This window comes from Netta rufina (assembly GCF_964035555.1).
Source record: "Netta rufina genome assembly, chromosome: 1".
Classification (NCBI taxonomy): Eukaryota; Metazoa; Chordata; class Aves; order Anseriformes; family Anatidae; genus Netta; species Netta rufina.
The window spans coordinates 24,829,716-24,851,949 of NC_140123.1; the positions used below are offsets into that span (position 1 = coordinate 24,829,716).

Here is a 22,234-nt window from a genome sequence, read left to right on the forward strand (position 1 = left end):
CCTTTTTGGAGTCCTGCTGTGTTGGTGCCTACATTTGAAAGCCTAAGGAAAGATTATAAGAAAAAGGAAGCATTTCTCTTGCCTTCTTTGAACTGCTTGTGATTTATTTTTTTTTAATAGTAGTAGTATTTTTCACTGGCATGTGTTCTTCAGCCTGAGAGGGAGGGAGTCTGTTAGCTGTCAGAGCCCATCAGAAATTAAGAATCCAAACTTTACCCCACTTTGTTTCAAATTCTTTATACTGTCAATTCAGTAGGTTTTTCAAGTCCCACTGGATTGTTTACAACTGTACCTTCTGTGTTAAAAGAGCTGAAAACAGTAACTGAACTTGTCCATGAAGCTCTTCATGTATGTTTTTTGTCTTGTATTGAATTTTAATTACTTCATTTACGGAGTTTCTGATTTTCATTCTTCATAGAATGTATGTTCCAATTTGTGTCACATTTGCATTTAGTCATTATCTTCTAATTCATCATTATGCTTTAATTTATCATTTATATATCACTTCTGAAGTTTATGTGCTTAGGGGCTTCCCATTTCAAATATAATACATGAACATGGTCAATTATGAGAAATCATATTTTTTGTGCCTTTCTGGTTATATGTTATTTTCCTGCACTAAAAAGCTGCTAGTTTCAGTGAACTATTTCACTCATGATTATCTTCTGTGTACATGTGTGTGCATATATATGTGTGTGTCTTTTTTCCCCACATGGTTGTTGCTCTTGAAGTGCCCAAATAGGTGTGCTGTTTCCTATCTCTTGATACAGAACTTGTTTTCTTCCTTTAGAAATGCACTTTATGTTGATAATACCATATTTGCATGTTTCAATGAGATAGGACTTCTGTCATGGATCCACAGTGGACCAGGCCACACATGAATATTAGCTGGCTCACATTTGATTCCATGATTTTCTCCACAGTTGTGGTCATACCATCTATCCCTCACCCAAGTTTGAACCATGGATTCCTTGCCAAGTTAATTCCTGAGCAGAGCTTTGCCCACTCATTTTACAAAGGTAATATTAACATCATCTCCTAACCTGTTTGGGTGTTCTTATTTAATGTAATGTAATACAAGAACTAACTGTGATGTAATTGTTGATAAATAAGTATACGCCTCAGGTTACATGGAGATCAGACCTGATGACACCTTTAAAACTTTAACTTCCTGCCTACATTTCTCTAGGAAATCTCTTTCCCAATTTTACTATCACTTCTTAACTTTACTTACTATGAAATAAATTTTATAAAAGATTAGTGAGGAGGAGGGAATGGATGTAGAAAATTCTAAATGCTTTTGGTTTGTGGTTATTCTACTACAATATTAGGCCCATAAAGTCAGGCCTATTTTTAAAAAAATATTGCATACCACATAACATATGTAGTATTTTTGTAGTGTTCCCTTTCCCCGTATATTTTCCTGTTATTTTTCCTTCCTTTCTTGCTTTTTTTTTTGTTCTTGCTTTCTTGATGGTATGTAAACCTTTGATATTGTTTGTACTGTTAATTATTTTATGCATGTTAGTTAATGTGCTGTGCTGTGCTTTTCTTGAATGAGAACACTTTTGTGACCAGAGCAACTATTACATGTTTTGGGCCTGCTTTTGTTTGTTTGTTTGTTTGTTTGTTTTAATAGTTATATTATAATATAGAGAAAATGTTTTTTAGATGCCATTATTTGAAAAAAAGGGTTACCCAGATGTAATTTTAGCCAAATTTGCATGTACATTTCCCCATTTATTTGCATGTACTATAATGTGAATACAGAATTATAGGTTAAAAACCAACATAATGAAAATGTTATTGGTATAATTTTGCAAAATCTCAGTGAGTAAAAAGTTTGATTTATAGAAAGATGAAGAGATTAAAAACTGCTTCCTGTATATAAACAATATAAATAGTTAACTTCTTTCTTTGCTAATAATGTAACTTATGTTATATTTATCAAATCCTGTTCTGGGAAAATTATGTTAAAATTTTTATTAGATTAACTTAAAAAATCACTACGTTTATCTTACATTTCTTAAATTTCCATGTGTGCATGTAAGTATATTATAAAGTGTTTTAAATTCTAACTAACAATCAAGGGTTTATGATTTTAATTAAAAAGTCTGTTGTCTGCCATATGAAGAAAAGAAATAAAATTTAAAAATACATTTTCAATCATTGAATTTGCTGATATAATATTCTTTGTTGTTACACTGCTGTGTTCAGTCTATCATTGATTTTAAAAGAAAAGCAGGGTGGGGGGAAGGATCATTTACTCTTAGTTCAGAAGAGTACTACAGTGTTACATAGTACTAGACAATAAAAACCTGGAACAATTAGATCTTCCTTTCTCATCTCCTTTTGCCTTTAAAGCACATTTTTGTGTAGCAGGCACAGATATTTTCTTTCTCAACACCTTTTGCTTGAAAAAATGGAAATGGTTAGACTGCCTCAAAACTTACATTTATTTAAAAATATTTTTTAATTTAATACAATAAAAGAAATTATGCAAAATACGTGAGATTATGTTGCTATTTGTATATTGCTTGACATTTGAAATAATGGATGTAAAAAGGAGTGGAAAAACAAATATTTTTTCTTCTTATCCATACTAAATAAAAATAATAAATAAATAAAAAATAAAATAAAACAAAACCAGAAAAAAAAAGACTAAAAATAAGTCTTTTAAAAATGGAGACAGCTGTATAAAATCACCAAAATATTTCAGATAAATATTTCTTAAGAGATATGTCCTTTATACTATTGTCCATAGTATTTGCTTTACCTCAAATTCAAGTATATTATAGTTTTATTTTGATTTGTTCTTTTAATAGTTCAGTAGAGCTACAGGAATAGTAATAGTAAAAAAAAAAAAATAGTAAAGTGAGATACAGAAGAAACTGTAATGAAGAAATTGGCTTTATAAACAAATTATTCAACACAGGAAATTTTATCTGTAACTATTTAAATTTATTTCTTGATATTTTCTCTTATACCTAACTGCATCTACATCTCTAATCTGCGTATTATTAGAGAAGAGCATTTCTGCTTTTTAAATTCTGGAGTCAGTTCCTCAGTTTTGAAGGACATGAGCAGGAACTAAAAAAAAAAATGCCAACACTGTCAGAGAGGCTTAAAGTCAAAACCTGTTTTGTCATTTCAGGAATTTTTCATTCCGGTGACTTAGCCAATCAGTTTCATTTAGACATGCTTCCACATTTTGGCAGCAAACATATAACACATTAATAATATTTTATATTTTAAGATATTTTAACATATTATAGCATGATTAAATTTAACATTTAAAAGTCAATATAAATTTTTAAAGCACAATCCTATTTACTATAAAATGGACAAAAATTCATTTGTTACATGGAAATAAAGCCTCTGTATTTGGATGTAAAGGGTGTGTTCTTTGTCAGTCCAATTCAATACAGCAAATTGTGTCATCATTGCACTATTGTTGGAATGGTACAGGAGTTCCTTGGAACAGATCTCTGTGGGAGATTTCTTCTTAGTGATGCTTCATTTTTTTACTTTGTATATGGCATGCTCTTTTATTACAATATATTTAAGGATGTGTAAGATCCTACTTATCTCAGGTGTATTACAGTATGTGATTGTTGCATGCTTCTTACGAGTAACTACAGTTGGTGTCAAGTGCAGTTTCTAGGAATTCTAAACATCATTGACCTTGATATGAAATTTTCCAGTTCTCATCATTTAAATATGTTGACCTTTTCCCAATTTATTGATGATATTATATATTAATAAAATTTAGTATTTAAATAAAATAGTTTAAAATGTGCTTCACAGGAAAATATATTATAACTTTACTTATAATTGCTTGTAGTCACTAAAATAAAGTTTAAATGTTTTGGTGTTGGTTTTTTTTGTTTGTTTGTTTGCTTTTTCGCTGTGAACCAAGTATTGTTCACAAGCTATATGTTATCTTATGGCGTTTAAAGGAGAAAGAACACACAAAGGAAGAGGAAGAAAAAGGTAAACCAATGGTGTCCATTATACCATTGTGTCCTTGTATTAAATGGTGTATTTAATGGTATTTAGCAATAAAAATGTGTATTTATTTATTCTGCTGTTTTTTGTTTTGTTTTGTTTTGTTTTGTTTTCTTTCTTTCTAAGCTCACCATGGGAAGGATAAAGGTGTCTCTATCTGTAGATTTACTGATTTACTCTTTTACTCTCTACAGTATTTCTAAAATAATTTGCGCTTAGTCTGACAAAGCAGAACTTGTAAAATCAAAAGAAATCTCACTCTTTTCTATTTAGATCATATACAGATCATGTATGCATAAAGACATGAAAGCAACCCTCCTTAGATCGTATTATTTAATTTCATAACTTCAGAGTTTTAGAAGGGGAGACAATATGATAGTTTTCTATGATATCAAAAATCTTAAATAGAATTAAATTCAGCTCCAGAGCTTTAAAAAGCACCTTAACATGTGGTATTAATCTCCATAAAGATATCATGGCATAGCTCAGAAAGTTTTATGAACCAGCTTGTAAGTCTGCTACATCAAGGCTTATTCCACTTGCTGCTTCAAGTGTCAGATACTGAGAAATTCCTTTGGGTACATCAACAAAGAAAAAGACATACAATATACACATACACTACTGTTGGCTTATTTATTCTATGCAACATCTTCATACCTCATGTTATTCATGGCTGGATGCCAATCACATAAGTGAAGACCTCATCTGATTCAAATGCTGACAGTTTGGCAAGATTTCAGTCAAAAACAAATGCTTGTAAGGATACTCTGGAGAAAACTTAGTCTTGCTCATCTTTTCAAAGATACAATGCTTGTTTACTACTCCTTGAAGTTCAGAAACAGTTAAGACAAATCTTGGGCAACAGAATGTCTCCTGAAAGACATAAGTTGACTTATTGGCAAACCTTTCTTCCTTTGTGCTCTACAGCTTCCAGCTTCCAATATTGTGAAGTCAGGTGAATCTGGTTAGACAATCCTGAATGTGGAGTACAATTCAAGCATCTATTCTACAGTAATTATCACAGTCACAGATAAAAAAAAAAAAAAAAGTAGATTAATATTCTTTTGCATCTGAAGAGTGTCTGAGCAACACAGTCCAACAAAAGTAAATGTTGTCAGACTTCTTTCTGTTCACAATACCAAAGAATTAGAATAAAGGCTTTTGAAATGTCAGATAGATCTGTTTTTCTGAAATTGTAAAGGTTTCAAAATGGAGTCTTTGGATTGAGAATTATTGAAATGCAAGAGTGACCTAAAATGTTTCTTGGCCTAAAGACTTTTTGGTTCATGGGATTTCTTCAATTGACTGGGATGAAGATAAGCTCCATAATTAAAATATGGAGTTAGAAAAAAAAAATCGATATAGCATTATAATATATTTGCCAGAAAGGGAAAGTTATTTTACCTGACTATTCAAAGATGAAAGAAAACTTACTTTATCATTCTCAGTATGTCAAGTGGCTGTGGGTATTGTACCTATAATTTGTACTTTCTGGAAAATGTTTCTCTTTTTCCATTGTTATTATTTTTGTTTCCCCTCAAGCAGTCCTAAGTGAATTTTCTGTGGTTGTTTCTCTGGTTGAAAGTCTGGGAGACCTTGTCTGACTGTAGAAACTGCATCTGTTGAACAACAATCTAATATAGTACCTATTTTATCATGTGAAGCTTCTTCATGTATTGGTGTTTTGAGGGGAAAAATAGCTAATGGAAATCTGCCACACTTAGCCAGCAGACCACAAAGACGGTGGTCAGTTACATAACTGAGATCCCACATATAGCAAGGCAACTGTGATCTAACTGTTGCAATAACGTTTTACAAATTTTCTCTACTGGGGTGGTGTAGCCAGTGAATTCTGTAACCCCTTTATTTATATCTGAAAAGAATCTGTTCGTGCCTGTGCACTTGAGTAGTATATTAAGTACAGAAGCTCTGTTTTTTTTGTTTTGTTTTGTTTTGTTTTGTTTTTTAATTAAGTTTCTTGCATGGGAGGACTTAAAAGAGTTGACTGGTGCTTTTGCTCAGTTGATCAGCATTTGTTACTAAAGTTACTCCACTAGGGAAAGCTGAACATGCTACATTTCTTGTAGAAGCATTTACTCAGATTGTCCAAGTTTCAAGAAATTGCTCTGCTCACTTTATTATAAACCTGCACTATTGCAAAAGCTATAAAATACACATTAAATGGGGTAAAACATTTATTTGTTTTTAGGTATTCCAGTCTCCTTTTTTTGCCTGGTAAGTGCTTATGATCCTTGAAGGAGACTATTCATTGAAGTCCGATGCTGTAACAAAGTCACTTTCAAAAATTTTTGGCTTTCATCTTTGGTGATAATTTCATGTGTTGTATTTGCTCAAGAAACAGTGTTAGAGCTTAATCTTTACTCTTGCTACTGCTGAGGAATGATTTCAAGTTCCTTGAAAAGTTTCCTTTCAAATTCAGTAGGTTGAAGGTAGTCCCAGTATGCAAAGCTACTTCCTGTGGAAGGCAGACAAGCTCCTTCTGTTTTACTTTACAAGCAAGTACTCTAAATTAACTTTAATGTCAGAGGAGGTTCAGGTCTCTGTAGGAGTGTTATCAAGACTCTGACTTCTGACTTAATGGCACAGTGGAACTTGCCAGTTCCTGGAGCCATTTTAAGATAACATTGTAGTGGTTGAGACATCCTTAGCAGTCTTTACCTCTGCCCCTTTAGTCAGCAAGAGCTACCAAATTCTGCTCTTTCACATGTAGTGAATTTAGTGTAAAATGCTAAAATGTGTATTTCTGGAATAGTAGCAACTTTAATATCTTAGAAGACATTGTTTTGTTCTTGATTAGTTTATCTGATTTTTCCCAAATTTGTTATGAAAATATCTCTGTTATGTCTGGAAGGTGTGGAAGTCAAGACTGAAACACTGGGAGTAGCCCTTTCTCTTACCAGATAGAGGGTAATCAGTGTAAATTTTGAGAGCAGAAATATCGTATTGGTGGAATAAGCCTATGAAATAATAGATGAGCATTGTGTCCTCTGTTAAAAGCAGCTAAACAGCCTTATATAAAACCAAGTAACCTCTTAAAGGAATGTCTATGAATTTGTAGTAGCTTTGGTTATGGTGGCCAGGAACAGCAGGGTGAGTTTTCTCAATTCTGGTCATTATTAAAGCTATACTTACTTACACTGAGGGGTTATTATATTGTTTCAACAGTACTTCCATCTCCACTTCATATCTCCGGAAGTGGAAAGGTGTGAATGATCTTTTCTTGCACATTAACTGGGAGCCTATACATTCCTAAACACACAATCAATACTACACAAATAATGGAAAGATATTTTCAGTCAAAAAGAATGACATTACTACTTAGCATTATTCAGGAGCGTTTTCGAAATGAAAGTGTTGCAACAGTTCAAATTGCCTTATATCATATTGTGCAGAGAACATTGATGTGTAACTTATCACAGCACTTTATCAAAAATGGATTGTATTTTCATCTCCTTTGATATCGCTGTCTATATTTTTCCCAAACACTGTAAATGAACAGATTTTTAAAGGTATGTGCTGTAGAAGAACTGAAAGCTATTGATTTTTTTCTTGATAGAAGTAAATATATTAAGAAGTTGCAGAAATTGCTTTTTCTTCTGAGGCAAGTAAAGCATCATTTTTCTGATCTCTGAGTATTGTCCATTGCTATACCATTATTTGTATTCCTAGTGTAGTAGCATAGATTTTCAGCCTATTTTTAAAATACCTCTTTTGCAGAAGGACAGCAGTCTAACTACACAAACTGGGCTAAGGGACTAATTTATATTGCCTTTCCAAATACCCTTTGCCTCCACAAAGCCCTGATAAAATCTGTGGCTTCATCTTCCTCAGAATATAGTTGTCCATATACTTTCAAGAAGTTGTGTTAAATCTTATAAGTGAAAAGAATGATAATCATGTGAATGATAAAATTGATTTTCTGCATGCTGCTCCAGATTATTATATTGCTTTCCTGATTATATAAAATATATGCCACCTATGCCACCACTGCCTCTGAGAGGAAGTATATTTTAAGATCTTGGCATAATAAGAAGTACATCTTGATCAAATATTTATTACCATTCACCCACTACTTAAGGGATCAGAAGATATATAGTTCATTACTAATTAATCAATCATTATATACCCATGAAGCATTTGTAATTTATTTTTGTTTTGGTCAAATAACATTAACACTTCGATTTGTTTGTACAATTTACAGATGTTTTAAAAGTTATTTTTTTCCTAAGTTTTTCTATATTTCTTAATTTAATGCTTTTAGTATAAGTTTTATCATGTCTATGGAATATTTTATTCTTCACTTTTTTTGTGACTGGATTTTGTAACCTATGTGACAGAATTTTTGTTGTTGTTATTAGTTTTATAATAAATGTCTAAACAAAATTATCAGCTTTCCCGTGGTGAGTCAGAAATATAGATATTATCATAGATAACTACTGGCTCATCTGTTTTTTCTTTTAAAATTGTAAGAAGGGAGGGTAGAAACCTGTAATGTCCAACAGAATGAGAATCACAACTTTATTCTTTCTGTCCACCATTCTGCCTTCTTCACTTAGTTTCTGTTCCTGTGATCCTTTTTTCCCATAATTTATTCGCAGATAGTCTTTTGTTATCTGTGTGTTTTTTGAGTTTACACAAGACAAAAATAAAATAGAATCTGACAAAAACTAGGGAAATTCACCTACAAAAATTAAAATATACTATCATACTGTTCCTGATTTACATTTGTTTTTTTCTTTCAAATGCAAACTATTTACTCTAAAATGGATATGTCTTTATTACAGCTTTTAATTTTCTAGTTATTTTTTTCTTATGAGTTTTTTATCTAATTGCCTTAGTTAACTTTGTCCTGAATAGTTTTAGGATCATTTAAATTTTGTTTGGTAACCAGGTGATTGGTCAGATTGATGTACACGTGTTTATTGAGCACTGAGTGAAGGAGGTTTGCTTAGTAAGAAAAGTGATAGTAAGACATAATCAAGACTTTGATTAAAGACATTGCCTAAACAGATCATGAGTTATGAGTCTTAAGTGACTCTTTTAATACTCTTTCTTTGATCAAGGTAGAAGGAGCTGCTCTATGTGCCTGCCTGAGTCCAGAATTGATTGAGGGGGTGGAGGGTGGAGTGGAAATAAAGGCTTCTGAGGAATTTAAGCAAACAGAGTTAGTTTCCAGTGAACAAAAAGAGAAGACATGGACTTACAAGTGTCCATTTGAGATGCTGGCTGATGACAACTCTGTTCTCTGCCATACAGGCTCCTCGTCATTTACCAACCTTGAATCCCCCACCCTGTCACTTCTCCATTTCTCTCCCATTTCAGAGCCTTTTTGTTCTGCTAATGAATGCTGCAAAATACAAGTCGCTGTTAATCAGATAACCTTGCATCAGAAATAACAGAATTCCATGAAGTACATTAGTGGGACATGGCCAAATTTGCCCATGAATGTGTAGTTGTTACATGAAGAATAATACCGTCTAGGCTGCTATGTACATTATATATTATATATAATATATATATTATATATATATATATATAATATAATATATTATATATATTATATATATGTGGTTAGGCCAGGACCAGAAGGACAGGAAACTTTTTCTGTATTCTGTGATAACTTCCACATAGAAATAGAAATGCCAATAGGACCAAAGTTACTGAGCAGATATTGAGCAGCTTGGCATGCTAATGTTCTTTTTAGTGTGATCTTTACTGTTGTGCCTCAGCCTCTGAGTACATTTCAATTGCAATTCCATTTTGGTTATTCCATTCAGTGTAATTTTAAATCAGACCCTTGTTGGCTTGAAAGCTTCTCCAGCCTGGGATGTATGCTCTCTTTAAAAATGTAGAATACTATGGAGGGGTCTGTAAAATACAGCTAATAAGGTTTTAATTAGATACAGATATCTTAGAATACAGATATCTCAGAATATCTGTACAGAGAACAACACATACATTTTCTAGTGCATGTGAAGACTGAAAAGTGACAGCAACTCTTATACCAATATTGATCCCGAAGCTTCCATTACCAAATCTTGCTATATTGCAAAAAAATGACAATGATTAGGTTAATGCACCTTTCAAATAGATTTCATCATGAGGTGGAAACTAATATATTCAGACACATTGTAAGTGGTTAAAAATAATGATTTTCATTTTTTTTCTTTTGAAAATTTTCAGCTAATTTTTGTCTAGGTGTGTTTTTTTAATCAAATGAAAAAAAAAAAAAATACCATAGGTATATATACACAATTTCTCACTCAATTTTTAAAAAGTAATCAAGATTAAAAACAGAATATTTTGTGATGCCAGTTTTTTATAACAGCAAAATCTTGTTTGTTATAAACATGAAGTGTCTCATTATTTACATAATAAACATGGTGGGGGGTTGTATTTTTTTAGATATTTGGAAACAGTACAAGAACTATTTAGGTAAATCAAAAGGTTAAAACAATTACAATACACTTCATAAATCACAAGCAAACAAGATATTTTAGGCATGGAGTGTGATGGGTAAGGTTACCAGATATACATGTCATTTAGTTACCTTAAGCCCATATTTTTCCCATAATGTCGTAGATGAACTCATTAGTTACAATGAAAAACAGTAAAGAAGAGGCATCTGGCTTCCAACTGCCTGTTTCTGACAGGGTTAAGATCACTAGATCTAGTAATGTTTCTGCTTTGTCTACTGACATGGCCTAGTGCTGTGGAAAACTGATGAGGTTTGCTGAAAATTTACAAGATTACTGTCAGAATGTTATAACATAGACAGATGTAATCAGTTATATTTTTGCTTCTGTTCATGTTTAAAACTATTGTTTTGCTAGGTTGTTTGAGTATTTAGAATTTTTTATGAAAGCATACATTACAGGTTTAAGATTTTTACAGAATAACAATGTGAAGCAGTGTTCAGTACTGATTCTTTATTCATGAAGCTTGTAGGTTACAGAAGTGCTTTGACACAGAACAAATGAAGAAGAAAACTTGTGGATATGCAGTGTTGCAACTAAAATTGGTTGGTTTCTGTAACTCAGGCTCAGGAGCTTAGAATTTACCTATAATAGTACCAATAATAATGCTGATGCAGAAGGTTTTTATAATATGTCTTTTCAGACATTTTTTTTTCTGAATTTCACAAAAACTTACTCACTAGTGTTCTTATTTGAAGGACAATTACTAATCAGTTTATCTGTTCTGAATTTATTTTGGTTTGATTTACAAAAAATAAATTTGATTTTTGTTCATTTGGCTTGCCTGATGTTTTGAAAAATAAGAGTTAATACATTGGATATCAGCGGTTTTTAGAGGATTACCATTTGTGGTGATACATCAGACTAAGCTTTATATACATAGTGCAGTATATACATTAATATTCACTGCAGTGTGAATATACACACTGGAGACACAAGAAAAGTGCAAATACAAATCTGGTTTCTGTGGAAATAAAGTATCATTACACTTATCTTCATGTAGAAGATGTCTCGTCTCATGATATTTGTGTTCTTAAATCATTTTAATTAGCTGTTACGCATTGTATGGAATGTCATGTCTAAATTCTATATCCACAAATTTAATTTTCCTTCCACTTTTGACTTCAGATGGTGCAATTCTCTTGGGTCTTTTGTAATCCTTTGTTCCCAAATGAGAGTAAGAAACCTGCTGAGTAATTAAGTTCACTCCTATTTATAACATATGGAAATTTGTTCTGTGTTTTGAAGTTGCTACGCTGACTGGAAGGATATTCTGTAACCTTAATTCCATACTGATGGCTGTCACTTCTCAAACAAAGTTTATTCATGGTGGATTTGCATTCAGTTTATCTCATGACGACTCTTCCATTTAACTTAAATCCTTTTTCTGGATTTTGTATCCTAAAATATATATGTATAATAGCTGTTGTATACCCTCTCAATAATAATTTGGCCAGACTGTATCATCCAAACTCCCAAACTCCTTTTCTTTTCTTTTCTTTTCTTTTCTTTTCTTTTCTTTTCTTTTCTTTTCTTTTCTTTTCTTTTCTTTTCTTTTCTTTTCTTTTCTTTTCTTTTCTTTTCTTTTCTTTTCTTTTCTTTTCTTTTCTTTTCTTTTCTTTTCTTTTCTTTTCTTTTTTCTTTCCTTTCCTTTCCTTTCCTTTCCTTTCCTTTCCTTTCCTTTCCTTTCCTTTCCTTTCCTTTCCTTTCCTTTCCTTTCCTTTCCTTTCCTTTCCTTTCCTTTCCTTTCCTTTCCTTTCCTTTCCTTTCCTTTCCTTTCCTTTCCTTTCCTTTCCTTTCCTTTCCTTTCCTTTCCTTTCCTTTCCTTTCCTTTCCTTTCCTTTCTTTTCCTTTCCTTTCCTGTAAAAATACATCACTTTTTTATGTGAGAGTGTGTCTATATGGTGGCATTTCATCTCCCTCAAATACAGCTCAAATACCTCAAATACAGTATTCCACAGTGAAACTACCGAAGCCTTTTCTAATGACTTTAATACTGAACTGTTTCAGGACTTCTTTTTTTGTTGTTGATGTTTTCGTTTAGTTTATTATTATTATTATTATTATTATTATTCATTAAAGTTTGGAATCATGTTTGCCTTTTCCATGACATCAATGTATTGGTCACTGGCTATCCAGGGATTGACGTGTCCAGGTCCTTCTTTTTGGTCATTTCCAGTTGCTGAATTCCAGTTGTTACAGGAACCTCTGTGTTAGTCACTGAATGCATAGCTTTGAACTATTTAATTTAATTTGCAGTTCTACCTTAAATCCTTCAGTTCATCAGTTTTACCTTACAACTTTGTCATCAGTAAGTTGCACTAGAGCATACCTGAAATTGTGATTAAGGTTTTAAACAAGATAACTTCCATGGTAGTTTCCCTCTGATACTTTTTCTTTTGAAACTACTTGATGGCTCCTTCTTACCCAGTTTCTTTTTTCACCCTCTATTAAATTTCCAGTTTCTCTACACTAAAGTAAAATCACTTGTGACACCTAAGGTTTGCCAAAATTGACCATTTGGGCCATATTTTCTTTGACCAATAAATTTTAAGAAAGCTCTTAGTTTAGTCTTTCAGCAAAGCCATTTTATAATCTGTCTCATTCCACACCATTACTATTCTTTACTCCAAAATAAATCCTGAAATCTTGCTTACTGTTGAAGTCTTGTTGTTGTCCAGATCTTTCTTTTTCCCTTTCTTAAAATAAAAACCTACATTTTATATTCTCCAGTCATATGTCTCCACTTACATCTGGGAAAAATACTTTCTATTAGACCAATAATTTCATAGATTGCTTCTTTCAAAATTGGCTTGGAGTCGGTCAATTCCAGTCATTTCAATACACTTAAATCATTCTGGTTTAGTTAGAGCATTTGAATTTTGTTGTGGTTTAGCCTTGGCAGGCAGATAAGTGCCACCCAGCTGTTTGCTCACTCTCCCCAGGTGGGATAGGGGAGAGAATCGGAAAGGTAAAAAGTTGAGATAGGGACAGTTTACTAGGTAAAGCAAAAGCCATGCATGCAAGCAAAGCAAAACAAGGAATTCATTTTCTATTTCCCATCAGCAGGCAGACCGCATCCAGGAAAGCGGGGTTCATCACACGTAGTGGTTTCTTGGGAAGACAAATGCAGTCACTCTGAACATATTGCCCTTCTTCCTTCTTTACACAAACTTTTATTTCAGAGCATGACATCATATGGTGTGGAAAATCCTTTTAGGTCAGTCTGGGTCAGCTGTCTTGCTTGTATCCCCTCCCACTGGCAGGTCAGCAGAAGGAGCAGAAAGAGTCCTTGGCTCTGTGTGAGCACTACTCAGCAACAAAAAAAATCAATGTGTTATCTCCACTATTTTCATCAAAAATCCAAAAGACAGCATCATCTGAGCCTCTACAAAATAAATTAACTCTGTCCCTGCAAAATCACAAGAAATTTCCAGAACCACATTTGCATTAGTTTTACTGCCTATAGCTTTGTGTTCAACATTGTTGACCTTAATGAAAATTGAATCTAAGTGTACCCTACTTTCACCATGTAATCTACTGTCTTCCTCATTTGTATCATAGTGGAACCTCATATTACTTTATTTAGCATAGATTTCAATAAGCACCTTCTTTTTACTTTCGGCAGTTCTCACTTGCTGTCCACTACTGCACTTATAATACAGCTTTCTTTGATGGCTATTCCTTTTTTCCTTCCTTGCATGTTGTTTTTTAGGTTTTAAATAACTGCAATGGTAATAACTGAAAGAATATTTGCTTTTGTGGTTTTATAATTTGAGTCTTTCTCAAGAAGCAAGGATCACAATATTTAGCTCCCTAAAGATGTAATTTTTACATAGTTTATTAGCAAATAAGATTTAAATTACCACTTGTCTCTTCAAGCTATTCAAATCTTAGTTTGAATAATCATGAAGTAGTCACAACTTCTAGTCATAGTTCCTGCAACTATCACTGAACATTTGTTGCCTGTGAATTTCTGTTCTAGCCTCTATACATTTTATATTGCTGCCTCCCCAGCAGGTAGGGTGTTCAGCACAGAAATGCAAATCCTGTTTAAACATGGCAGCAATCTGCTTGACTGCTTGTCCAGTCCTGCTCTTTAATTCGCTGTTGTCTTTGGATGGATAAAGTTAAAGACAAACAAGCAGAAAATTCATTAGGCTTATTCTGTGGATCAGATGTCCCTCTGCGCCAAATATAGGCAGTACTAAGTAGATACGGATTTTTTTACTTCCTGAACCAGCAGATGCTAAGTGCATCGTATGCAGCTCATAAATCTGGTTTCTACTTCCTGCTTCACAAAACAGGGCTCATGTCCATTTGGTAAGAAATGTTTAAGGCAATTAAGAGAAAGAGAAGGAGGAAGTGGTTTCAACATTTATGGCTGTTAAAAAAAAGAAAATACTATTCAGTATAATGGGTCATTCAGCTTTGTATTTTTAAAAACCTCTTCTGTTCTATCTATAAGTTTGTCAACGCTTGCATATATGATTAGCTTTACACTAGCATATTTCAAATAAATCTTACATGGATATTTTTTTTCTGTGTATGTGCATACACACACTTATGCCTCTGTGGTAAATACATTGATATTTTACAGCTGATTATATTACAAAATTAGTAATAAAGTATGTACTTGTTATTCACGTCATATTGTTGAAGGATATTTTTGTTTGAAATAGCTAGATAGGCAAAGCTTTATCTATGTTCTAAAATTTTTTCCAAAATAATCAAGACTTAGATAGCTTTCTATAAGCTATCGTTATTTTTATTTTTTTTTGGATGGTTCTGATATAGAATTAACCTTTCTATAAGCTATCTATTTCATACACAGGAAGGCTAAATTCTATAGCAATGCAAATGACCAAATGTAACTAAGGTAGTATGAAAATAAATCTAAAAATCATTTTGAGTGCAAGCCACAATCTATTGCTCTAAAAATGTAACCAAAAAGATGAAGATGAAGATGCAGTTTATTCACAACTTTAGCTAACTTTCAACTAAACATATCAAATTGTTCTTATCAGAATTCTTATTAACAGAAAGTGTTGTGTGTTCACTGCAATAATTAATAGAGGTACACTTCCTCGGTTCCAATATGTTGTAGAGCCTGTTTCAATCTGGAAATGCTCCAAACTCAACAGATTTCACTTTCCCATCTCTATGAAGCTGTGTTTATTTTGTTCTGAATGTTTGCCGGAAAGAATTACTGAATTTTACCTTTTGTGAATGAAGAATTATTTAAAGAATAAATAACACCTTTTTATTTGTGTATAAATAAATTTGTATTCAATATAATTGAATATAATTGTGTGTAAAATGTGTATAATGTACATTTTAAACAAAAGGATGAAGAAAATAAAAGGTGTTGCACTTCTTTTGAATGCAAACTTAATATTTGCTGACAGCAATAAAAATCCTTAAGTTTACAGTAAGCCTAAAGCATAAGTGGTTGTTTTTTTATTTTCCAATAGTCTTACAGATTATCTTGATATGCAGTCTATATACATTATGATTTTTAATGTTGTTGCTGGCATTATTCTTCTATTTGATTACTGTGTGAGTAGCAGGCTGTAATTTCTAAATGTCACTGAGCTTGCATAATTCAGCTTTGGGCTCCCTCTTACAAGCCTTTATATATGCCAAACAGCTATTGTAACCAAAATGTTTTGTATGTAGAATGCGTTTTTACTGTAAACTACTAAGACTTGTGGTCTTTCTAAAACTTGTGTTTCTGTCTTACAAAATCTACTGATTATATTTGTGGAAAAAAAAGAATCAAAATAAATCATATTGTTCCAAATCTCTATTTCACTACAGAGACACCAACTGTATTTCCAGAAAATATCAAAGATAAAGAAACACCAACACCAGTTGAAGATATTCATCTGGAAAGCTCTATTCCTCATACGGATTCAGGAATTGGAGAAGAACAGATGCCCAATATTTTGAATGGGACAGACTTGGAGACCAGCACAGGCCCTGATGCTATGAGCGAGCTGTTGTCTACTTTGTCTTCGGAAGTGAAGAAATCTCAGGAGAGCTTAACCGAAAGCCCCAGTGAAATCTTGAAACCCTCGTCATCAATATCCAGTATCAGCCAAAGTAAAGGCATCAATGTCAAGGAAATACTGAAAAGTCTCGTGGCAGCCCCTGTTGAAATAGCAGAATGTGGTCCGGATCCAATCCCTTACCCTGATCCTGCTCTGAAGAGAGAAGCTCAGGCTATTCTTCCCATGCAGTTTCACTCATTTGACAGGTATATGGCTGGATTCATTGTTTTATATTGATTTAATTCAGAAGTTTGAAAGTGTTTTTATTATTATTATTATTATTATCATCATCTTTTTTTAGTGTTGTTATTCTTCTATTGTTATATATTAGGCTGTCCTAAAAAAAAAAAAAACAGCTTCATTAGCTCTACTTTACTGTTTTACTGAAGCAGACCACATATATAAAAGTGATTCACCTTGGTTTGCTCCGTCAGTAGTGAATAAAACTCTGTGATGTACTTGGGAAACAAGCCTATTTTAAATAAATATATTTGCAGCCATTTTATTTTTTTTTTGTCCTTTAAAACAACATTTTAGTGAGGGGGAGGAGAATCTGCTGATACAGAACAGATTGGCTGTGTAGAAATTCAGCTGAATATTCTTTCAAAGGCTTAAATTTTAATTGGATCCATCACTGCACTTGTTTCCTAGTACTGAAACGCTGCAAATATGGCAGGCGGAATGTATAGTTATAGTGGAAAACAGTTTTCTTTTAGGTCTTTAAAAAGCAAATATGCTTAAATGTCAGTGTTTAAAAATGAACTGTTGAAGATTTACCCAAGGAATCCTTTGTTTCTCTTGTTGGGCTATAGTTTCCAAGCCTCTAATGAAAATAATTTCCATTAAATGTCCAGCCTATCTTAGTTACACTAAACATAGAAATTGTGATAAAATGTGCAACTGTCAACATCCTTTGGGGAGAAGGGAAACCTGTTTTATTGCAGGCTCAACCTGCAATGTGTAAAGAGCTAACTCTCATGTGTATGGATGTGATTAAATTTTCCAGTATGAAAAGATCCCTGTAGTTTATTCATGAAACTGATAAAAATATATATATATATATATATATATAGTAAATGTGAGGAATTGAGTTTTAACTCAAAGATATGCTAACTTGTGTTTCAAATCTTTAAGCAGTTGTAAAAAAAAAAAAATAGTTCATAATTTAGTTGTATCTACATCTACAAGAACTAAAATTCTGAAAGTAAAAAATAAAACAAGAAAACAACTACATTATGATTTATAAGAAAAAAAAAATCTGAATTTACAGAAAACCTCCAAAAATGTCAGAAATGTCTTAATTAAAGTTTTAAGAAAAAACAATGTGCAATCAATGTTTCCAATATAATGTAATCAGTAAAGTGCAAGAAAATAGATGAAAAGTTTAGAATAAAAATGAAGTGCTTTTTCATCATGAATTGCATAGAAAAGCTGATGGCTTTTGTCTGTATGCATAGATTAGTACTAAGGCTGCTTTTCTGAAATAATTCAATAAACAATCAGCATCTGTTGTAAAAGAGAAGATTGGAATGAGATAAGAAAAATGAAATGTGCCTTAGTAGCAAATAATATTTCCCTTTCTAATTTCTAAGAATATTTTCCCTTTCCTAATATTATTTTGGGTCTTATAGCCATTTTAGAGAAAGCTTATTTTAGCAAGTGCTTCATTAAGAGAATATTTTTGGTTCATCTGTCTGCGTGGGTTGATTTTAGACTGATTTCAATGTGAACTTAACATTAAAATGATTGGAGAGATGAGTCTTATTATGTATTTTTGAAGTATGCCTTTATAAAAAAGCATTAAAAAACACTACAGGGCTGCATTAGGTTGACCACAACTTCTATTTTGTGTGAGCACCCACCTTAGATTCTTCTTGAAACAAGGTGACTGCTCATACATTTTGAATGGTAGCTGTTAATATAGAATTATGGAATAATTTGAGAGCTGCTGCACACCTAGAGTTTACATTTTTTTTATAGGCATTCCATACTTAATAGGTTAACTTAGGGCCTAGAGTGTTTGGGGTTTCTTTATTTGTTTATTTGGTTTTATATTTATTTGTTTGTTTATTTGTTTGTTTATTTATTTATTTATTTTATCTGCTCTCTTACCCTGCTGACCGAGTTGTGATTTCATTCTTCCATGTGCAAAGTGTATAACTATGTTTGTATCTTGGTAGTATATGCTGTACCATATCAAATTGGTATTATTTTTTTTTCCAAAAAATAGAGGTAATGGTTGGTGTTTAAGCAAAAGAATACCTATTGGATCTACTTCATTAGGATATTTTTTCTCTTTGATAGATCATTCTGCTATCAGATTTTGTTCTGTGAGGTAGAGCACACTTTTTATTATAACCAACAACTGTGAAGGGAAAATTGGCAAGTTCAGGCAGGTCCCACCAGATCAGAAAGTGTTATATTCTTATTGTCAATTAAATGGGTGTTATTGAACAGTTAGCATTGTCCTAAGTACGTTAGTGTTCTTCACCCAAAGGACCTCAAATGGCTGGTTGTACCTCCTAACTGTATCACTGAATACTACCATTGTTCAGATACTTATCTGTGCATTCCACTCATGTTTTTAAAGTATTTTCTTGACCATTGTGGTACTCTTTGGAGTTAAAAGGTGGATGGATTCATTGCTTTTCTTCTTCAAAGTGCAGATTGAGATCCTTACCATGAAACTTTTTTTTGGAGGGGGGAGGAATAACAACTTACATAGTATATTGAAATCTATCACTTAGAATTAATTAAAATGTGAATTGAGGAAGAATCATGGATTTTAGCCTGTGATGATTTATTAACTTTTTCTGTTGCCTCTAGTATCCTAATTATCATTGGAAAAATGAAAAAAAAAGTTACAGCTTGGTTGTCTGTCAATGCTTACTCATGCAAATATACTTGTGTTTAATGATATAAACTAAAAATCAAATAATATATATTACATATTTTTTGGAAGCCAACACTATGCTAGTGAACCATATTTTTGTACGTTCTTATGTTGCTGTAGTTTATACAGCTTTTGTTACTTCACTAAACAATGTGGCTGTTGGTCATGTTTATTCTGTCTAGGGAAAACCATAAACAACAGAGTGTATTTTTTTTGCTAGATTTATTTGTTTCAGCTCATATTTTGTTAACTTTTATAAAATATACACAGTGATTCTGTATTTATAAGCAAATCAAGATTAGAGAAATGTATTTTTCATTTCAATCAGAAGATAATTTTAGTCCTTGTGAGGCTATAGTGGTTTTTATTTTTAATTTTATTTTTCTATTTGGATGGCTGAGTGTGTTATAAAAGAAGGTATATTAATAAATAATTACTAGAAAAATAAGAGTATCTTTGTTGTTTTACAGTCATTTCATTAGCTATAATCTCTCATTTTATATGCAGGTAAATGGCATATGAAGCAAACTACAATAAATAGAATTGAAGTCAGGAATTCTATTTATCATTAAATATCATGTGTTTATTCCACACATTCTTTTAATTGTACATTGCTAATATGTTCATAAAAGTCGTTGCCTAATATGCTGCAGTGCATTCTTAGAATTCATGCAGTTATAAATGAAATATAAAAGCAGAAAATGTGCCCAACATATTTTATCAAACCGGACTTCTGTGCAGTTAATGTATGCAGTGGTTCAAGCACTATCGAATGTAAATGATGAGGTGATATTGATGAAAGGAGGGGATTGAGGTCTCGGGGGGCGCTGATGACGGATTGAACAGAAGCGGCCTTGCACCACACGTAACTCAAGTCTGTCGTCTTCACTGCTCAAAGCCATAATGGGAGGTGGCAGTCTGAAATGAGTTGCCACGGCAAAGAGTATTATTTTTGAAATGCTTTCACACAAATCACTAGGCCCTGCATACAACTTAGTTTCATGCTTTAATGTCATCAGGAGGCACAAATTGGTGTGTCTAATTGTTTGCCACCTGCCAGCAAAATGAGCTGCCAGCCAGCCAGACGGGTTTGATTGTCTGTCAGCTATTCAATAGATTGAGAGTGACAACATCAAAAATTTCACTTCAAACTCTGAAGCTTTGAGCAGCTTTTCAGAGACCTCTTCCCCACAAGTGCTTCTGGACAACTGCATTTTTCAATTAGTTTTCAATATATTGCTGCCTTCTGCCTCATCTGTCTTAAGGTAGCTGTAATTACATTATGAGCTATATAAACAGATTTCTGGGACACAGGAGTCTGGATTCTCAAAGTTATGACGTGTCTTTTAACATCAGACTAAATTCCTTGAAAATGGCATCCAGGATGACATTTTTAGAAGCAAACACTAAAGGGTTATTTCACCTAGGTTTGCAACTAATGGAGCATAACTCACCAACAATTTCTTTTGCATTCTCATCTTCTGTCTGACAAAAATCAGTATCTGTTATTGATTTTAGGGTCTGAGGCTTTCCTTGGGTTTTACGCAGTTTGCATTTGTCCCTCTAGACAACCTAGACAGTTAACATTTGTGAATTTATTTGTGTTTCTACCCAGTACTACACTCTAAGGTTTACATTTGTTCCATTCTACTGTTTTTCTAGTAGAGAGATTTTGGAGTGAGGCTATTTTTGAAATTGAGAGCGCTCTTGGTTTTGTATATGTTTGTTTGATTTTTTTTTTTCTAAATTAGATTTTTATATATATATAATTATTTTTTTTCTACATGTATCAGAATTATTTCAATAGGAGGCATTTTTTCATAAGCAGAAAATCTTGAGTTCCTGGAAATTAGATCAATTATTTTTCCTAAGTTAAATATGTTACTCACTTTTAATGCATTATCATTTCATAAATTGGAACATTATGGGTTATCATAGTTCAACAAAGTCTTTACAAACATAAGTTAAAATATTTTGAAGACATACTTTTGAAGAATTTTAGGCTTTTTTTGTTGTTGGTTGATTGGTTGGTTTTTGTTTTCCCATGGAAGGTCCTTGGGGGCCAATCTTAAAGATATTTGTATGCTAGAGAAGATGGACATTTTGTGGAATCCAGTCAGGGATGGTATGTGTCCTGTCAGTATGGAGAAAGGAGGTATTTTTAAAATACATTTAGATGCGTAGCTATATTTTGTATACATGGACTATGTTTGAAAGTAATTGTCATTATCTCTATGTGTTTTAGTAGAATGAATATATATATATATTATATGTATACATAAAACTGATTACAGGAAGGGAAAAGAACAAGAACTGTGAGAAAAGATACTCTGAAGGCTCAGATGGAGAAGTTCACTTGTATCTGTTGTATTATTGCACATCTTTGGGAGATCACTGCTGTACACTGGTCTACCTTAGTCTTTTACGTAAAATATCTAAATCAGTACACTACATTCCTGTTACATTACATGTCTCCAAAAAATGTAAAACAGATTTGCCAAAAACTAGATTTGGTTTTCTTGAAAATTTAATACAATAAAATGAGCTATGACTAAATATGTTTTAGTCTTCTCCCAGTTAAAAAAAAAAAAAAAAAAAAAAAAAAAAAAGATTACTTTTTAAAGTTCATAAAGAAAAATAATTGGATAAATCAAAATGCCTTTCCTATGAATCAGGTGGGGACAGGTGCTGCCTTAGACATTGCGTTCCACACTACTTTGGGTATCACACAAGTTTTTTGTAAACAATGAAAAACTAATAAGCAATGTGAAGATTCAGGGCTT

The 22,234-nt window shown here is 32.5% G+C and overlaps 1 protein-coding gene across 4 annotated transcripts in view; it reads left to right on the top strand.

Annotated features, from left to right (window-relative positions):
• The window catches only part of NBEA (neurobeachin), a gene marked incomplete at both ends in the record, with an annotated part of 514,126 nt that overhangs the window by 193,425 nt on the left and 298,467 nt on the right, over window positions 1-22,234 (top strand). For all 4 annotated transcript variants that reach the window (XM_084292135.1, XM_084292133.1, XM_084292136.1 and 1 more), the window contains 2 exons: window positions 924-1,019; window positions 16,326-16,764. In XM_084292135.1, the coding sequence (XP_084148261.1) occupies window positions 924-1,019; window positions 16,326-16,764 (535 nt within the window). The remainder of the gene's footprint in view (window positions 1-923; window positions 1,020-16,325; window positions 16,765-22,234) is intronic.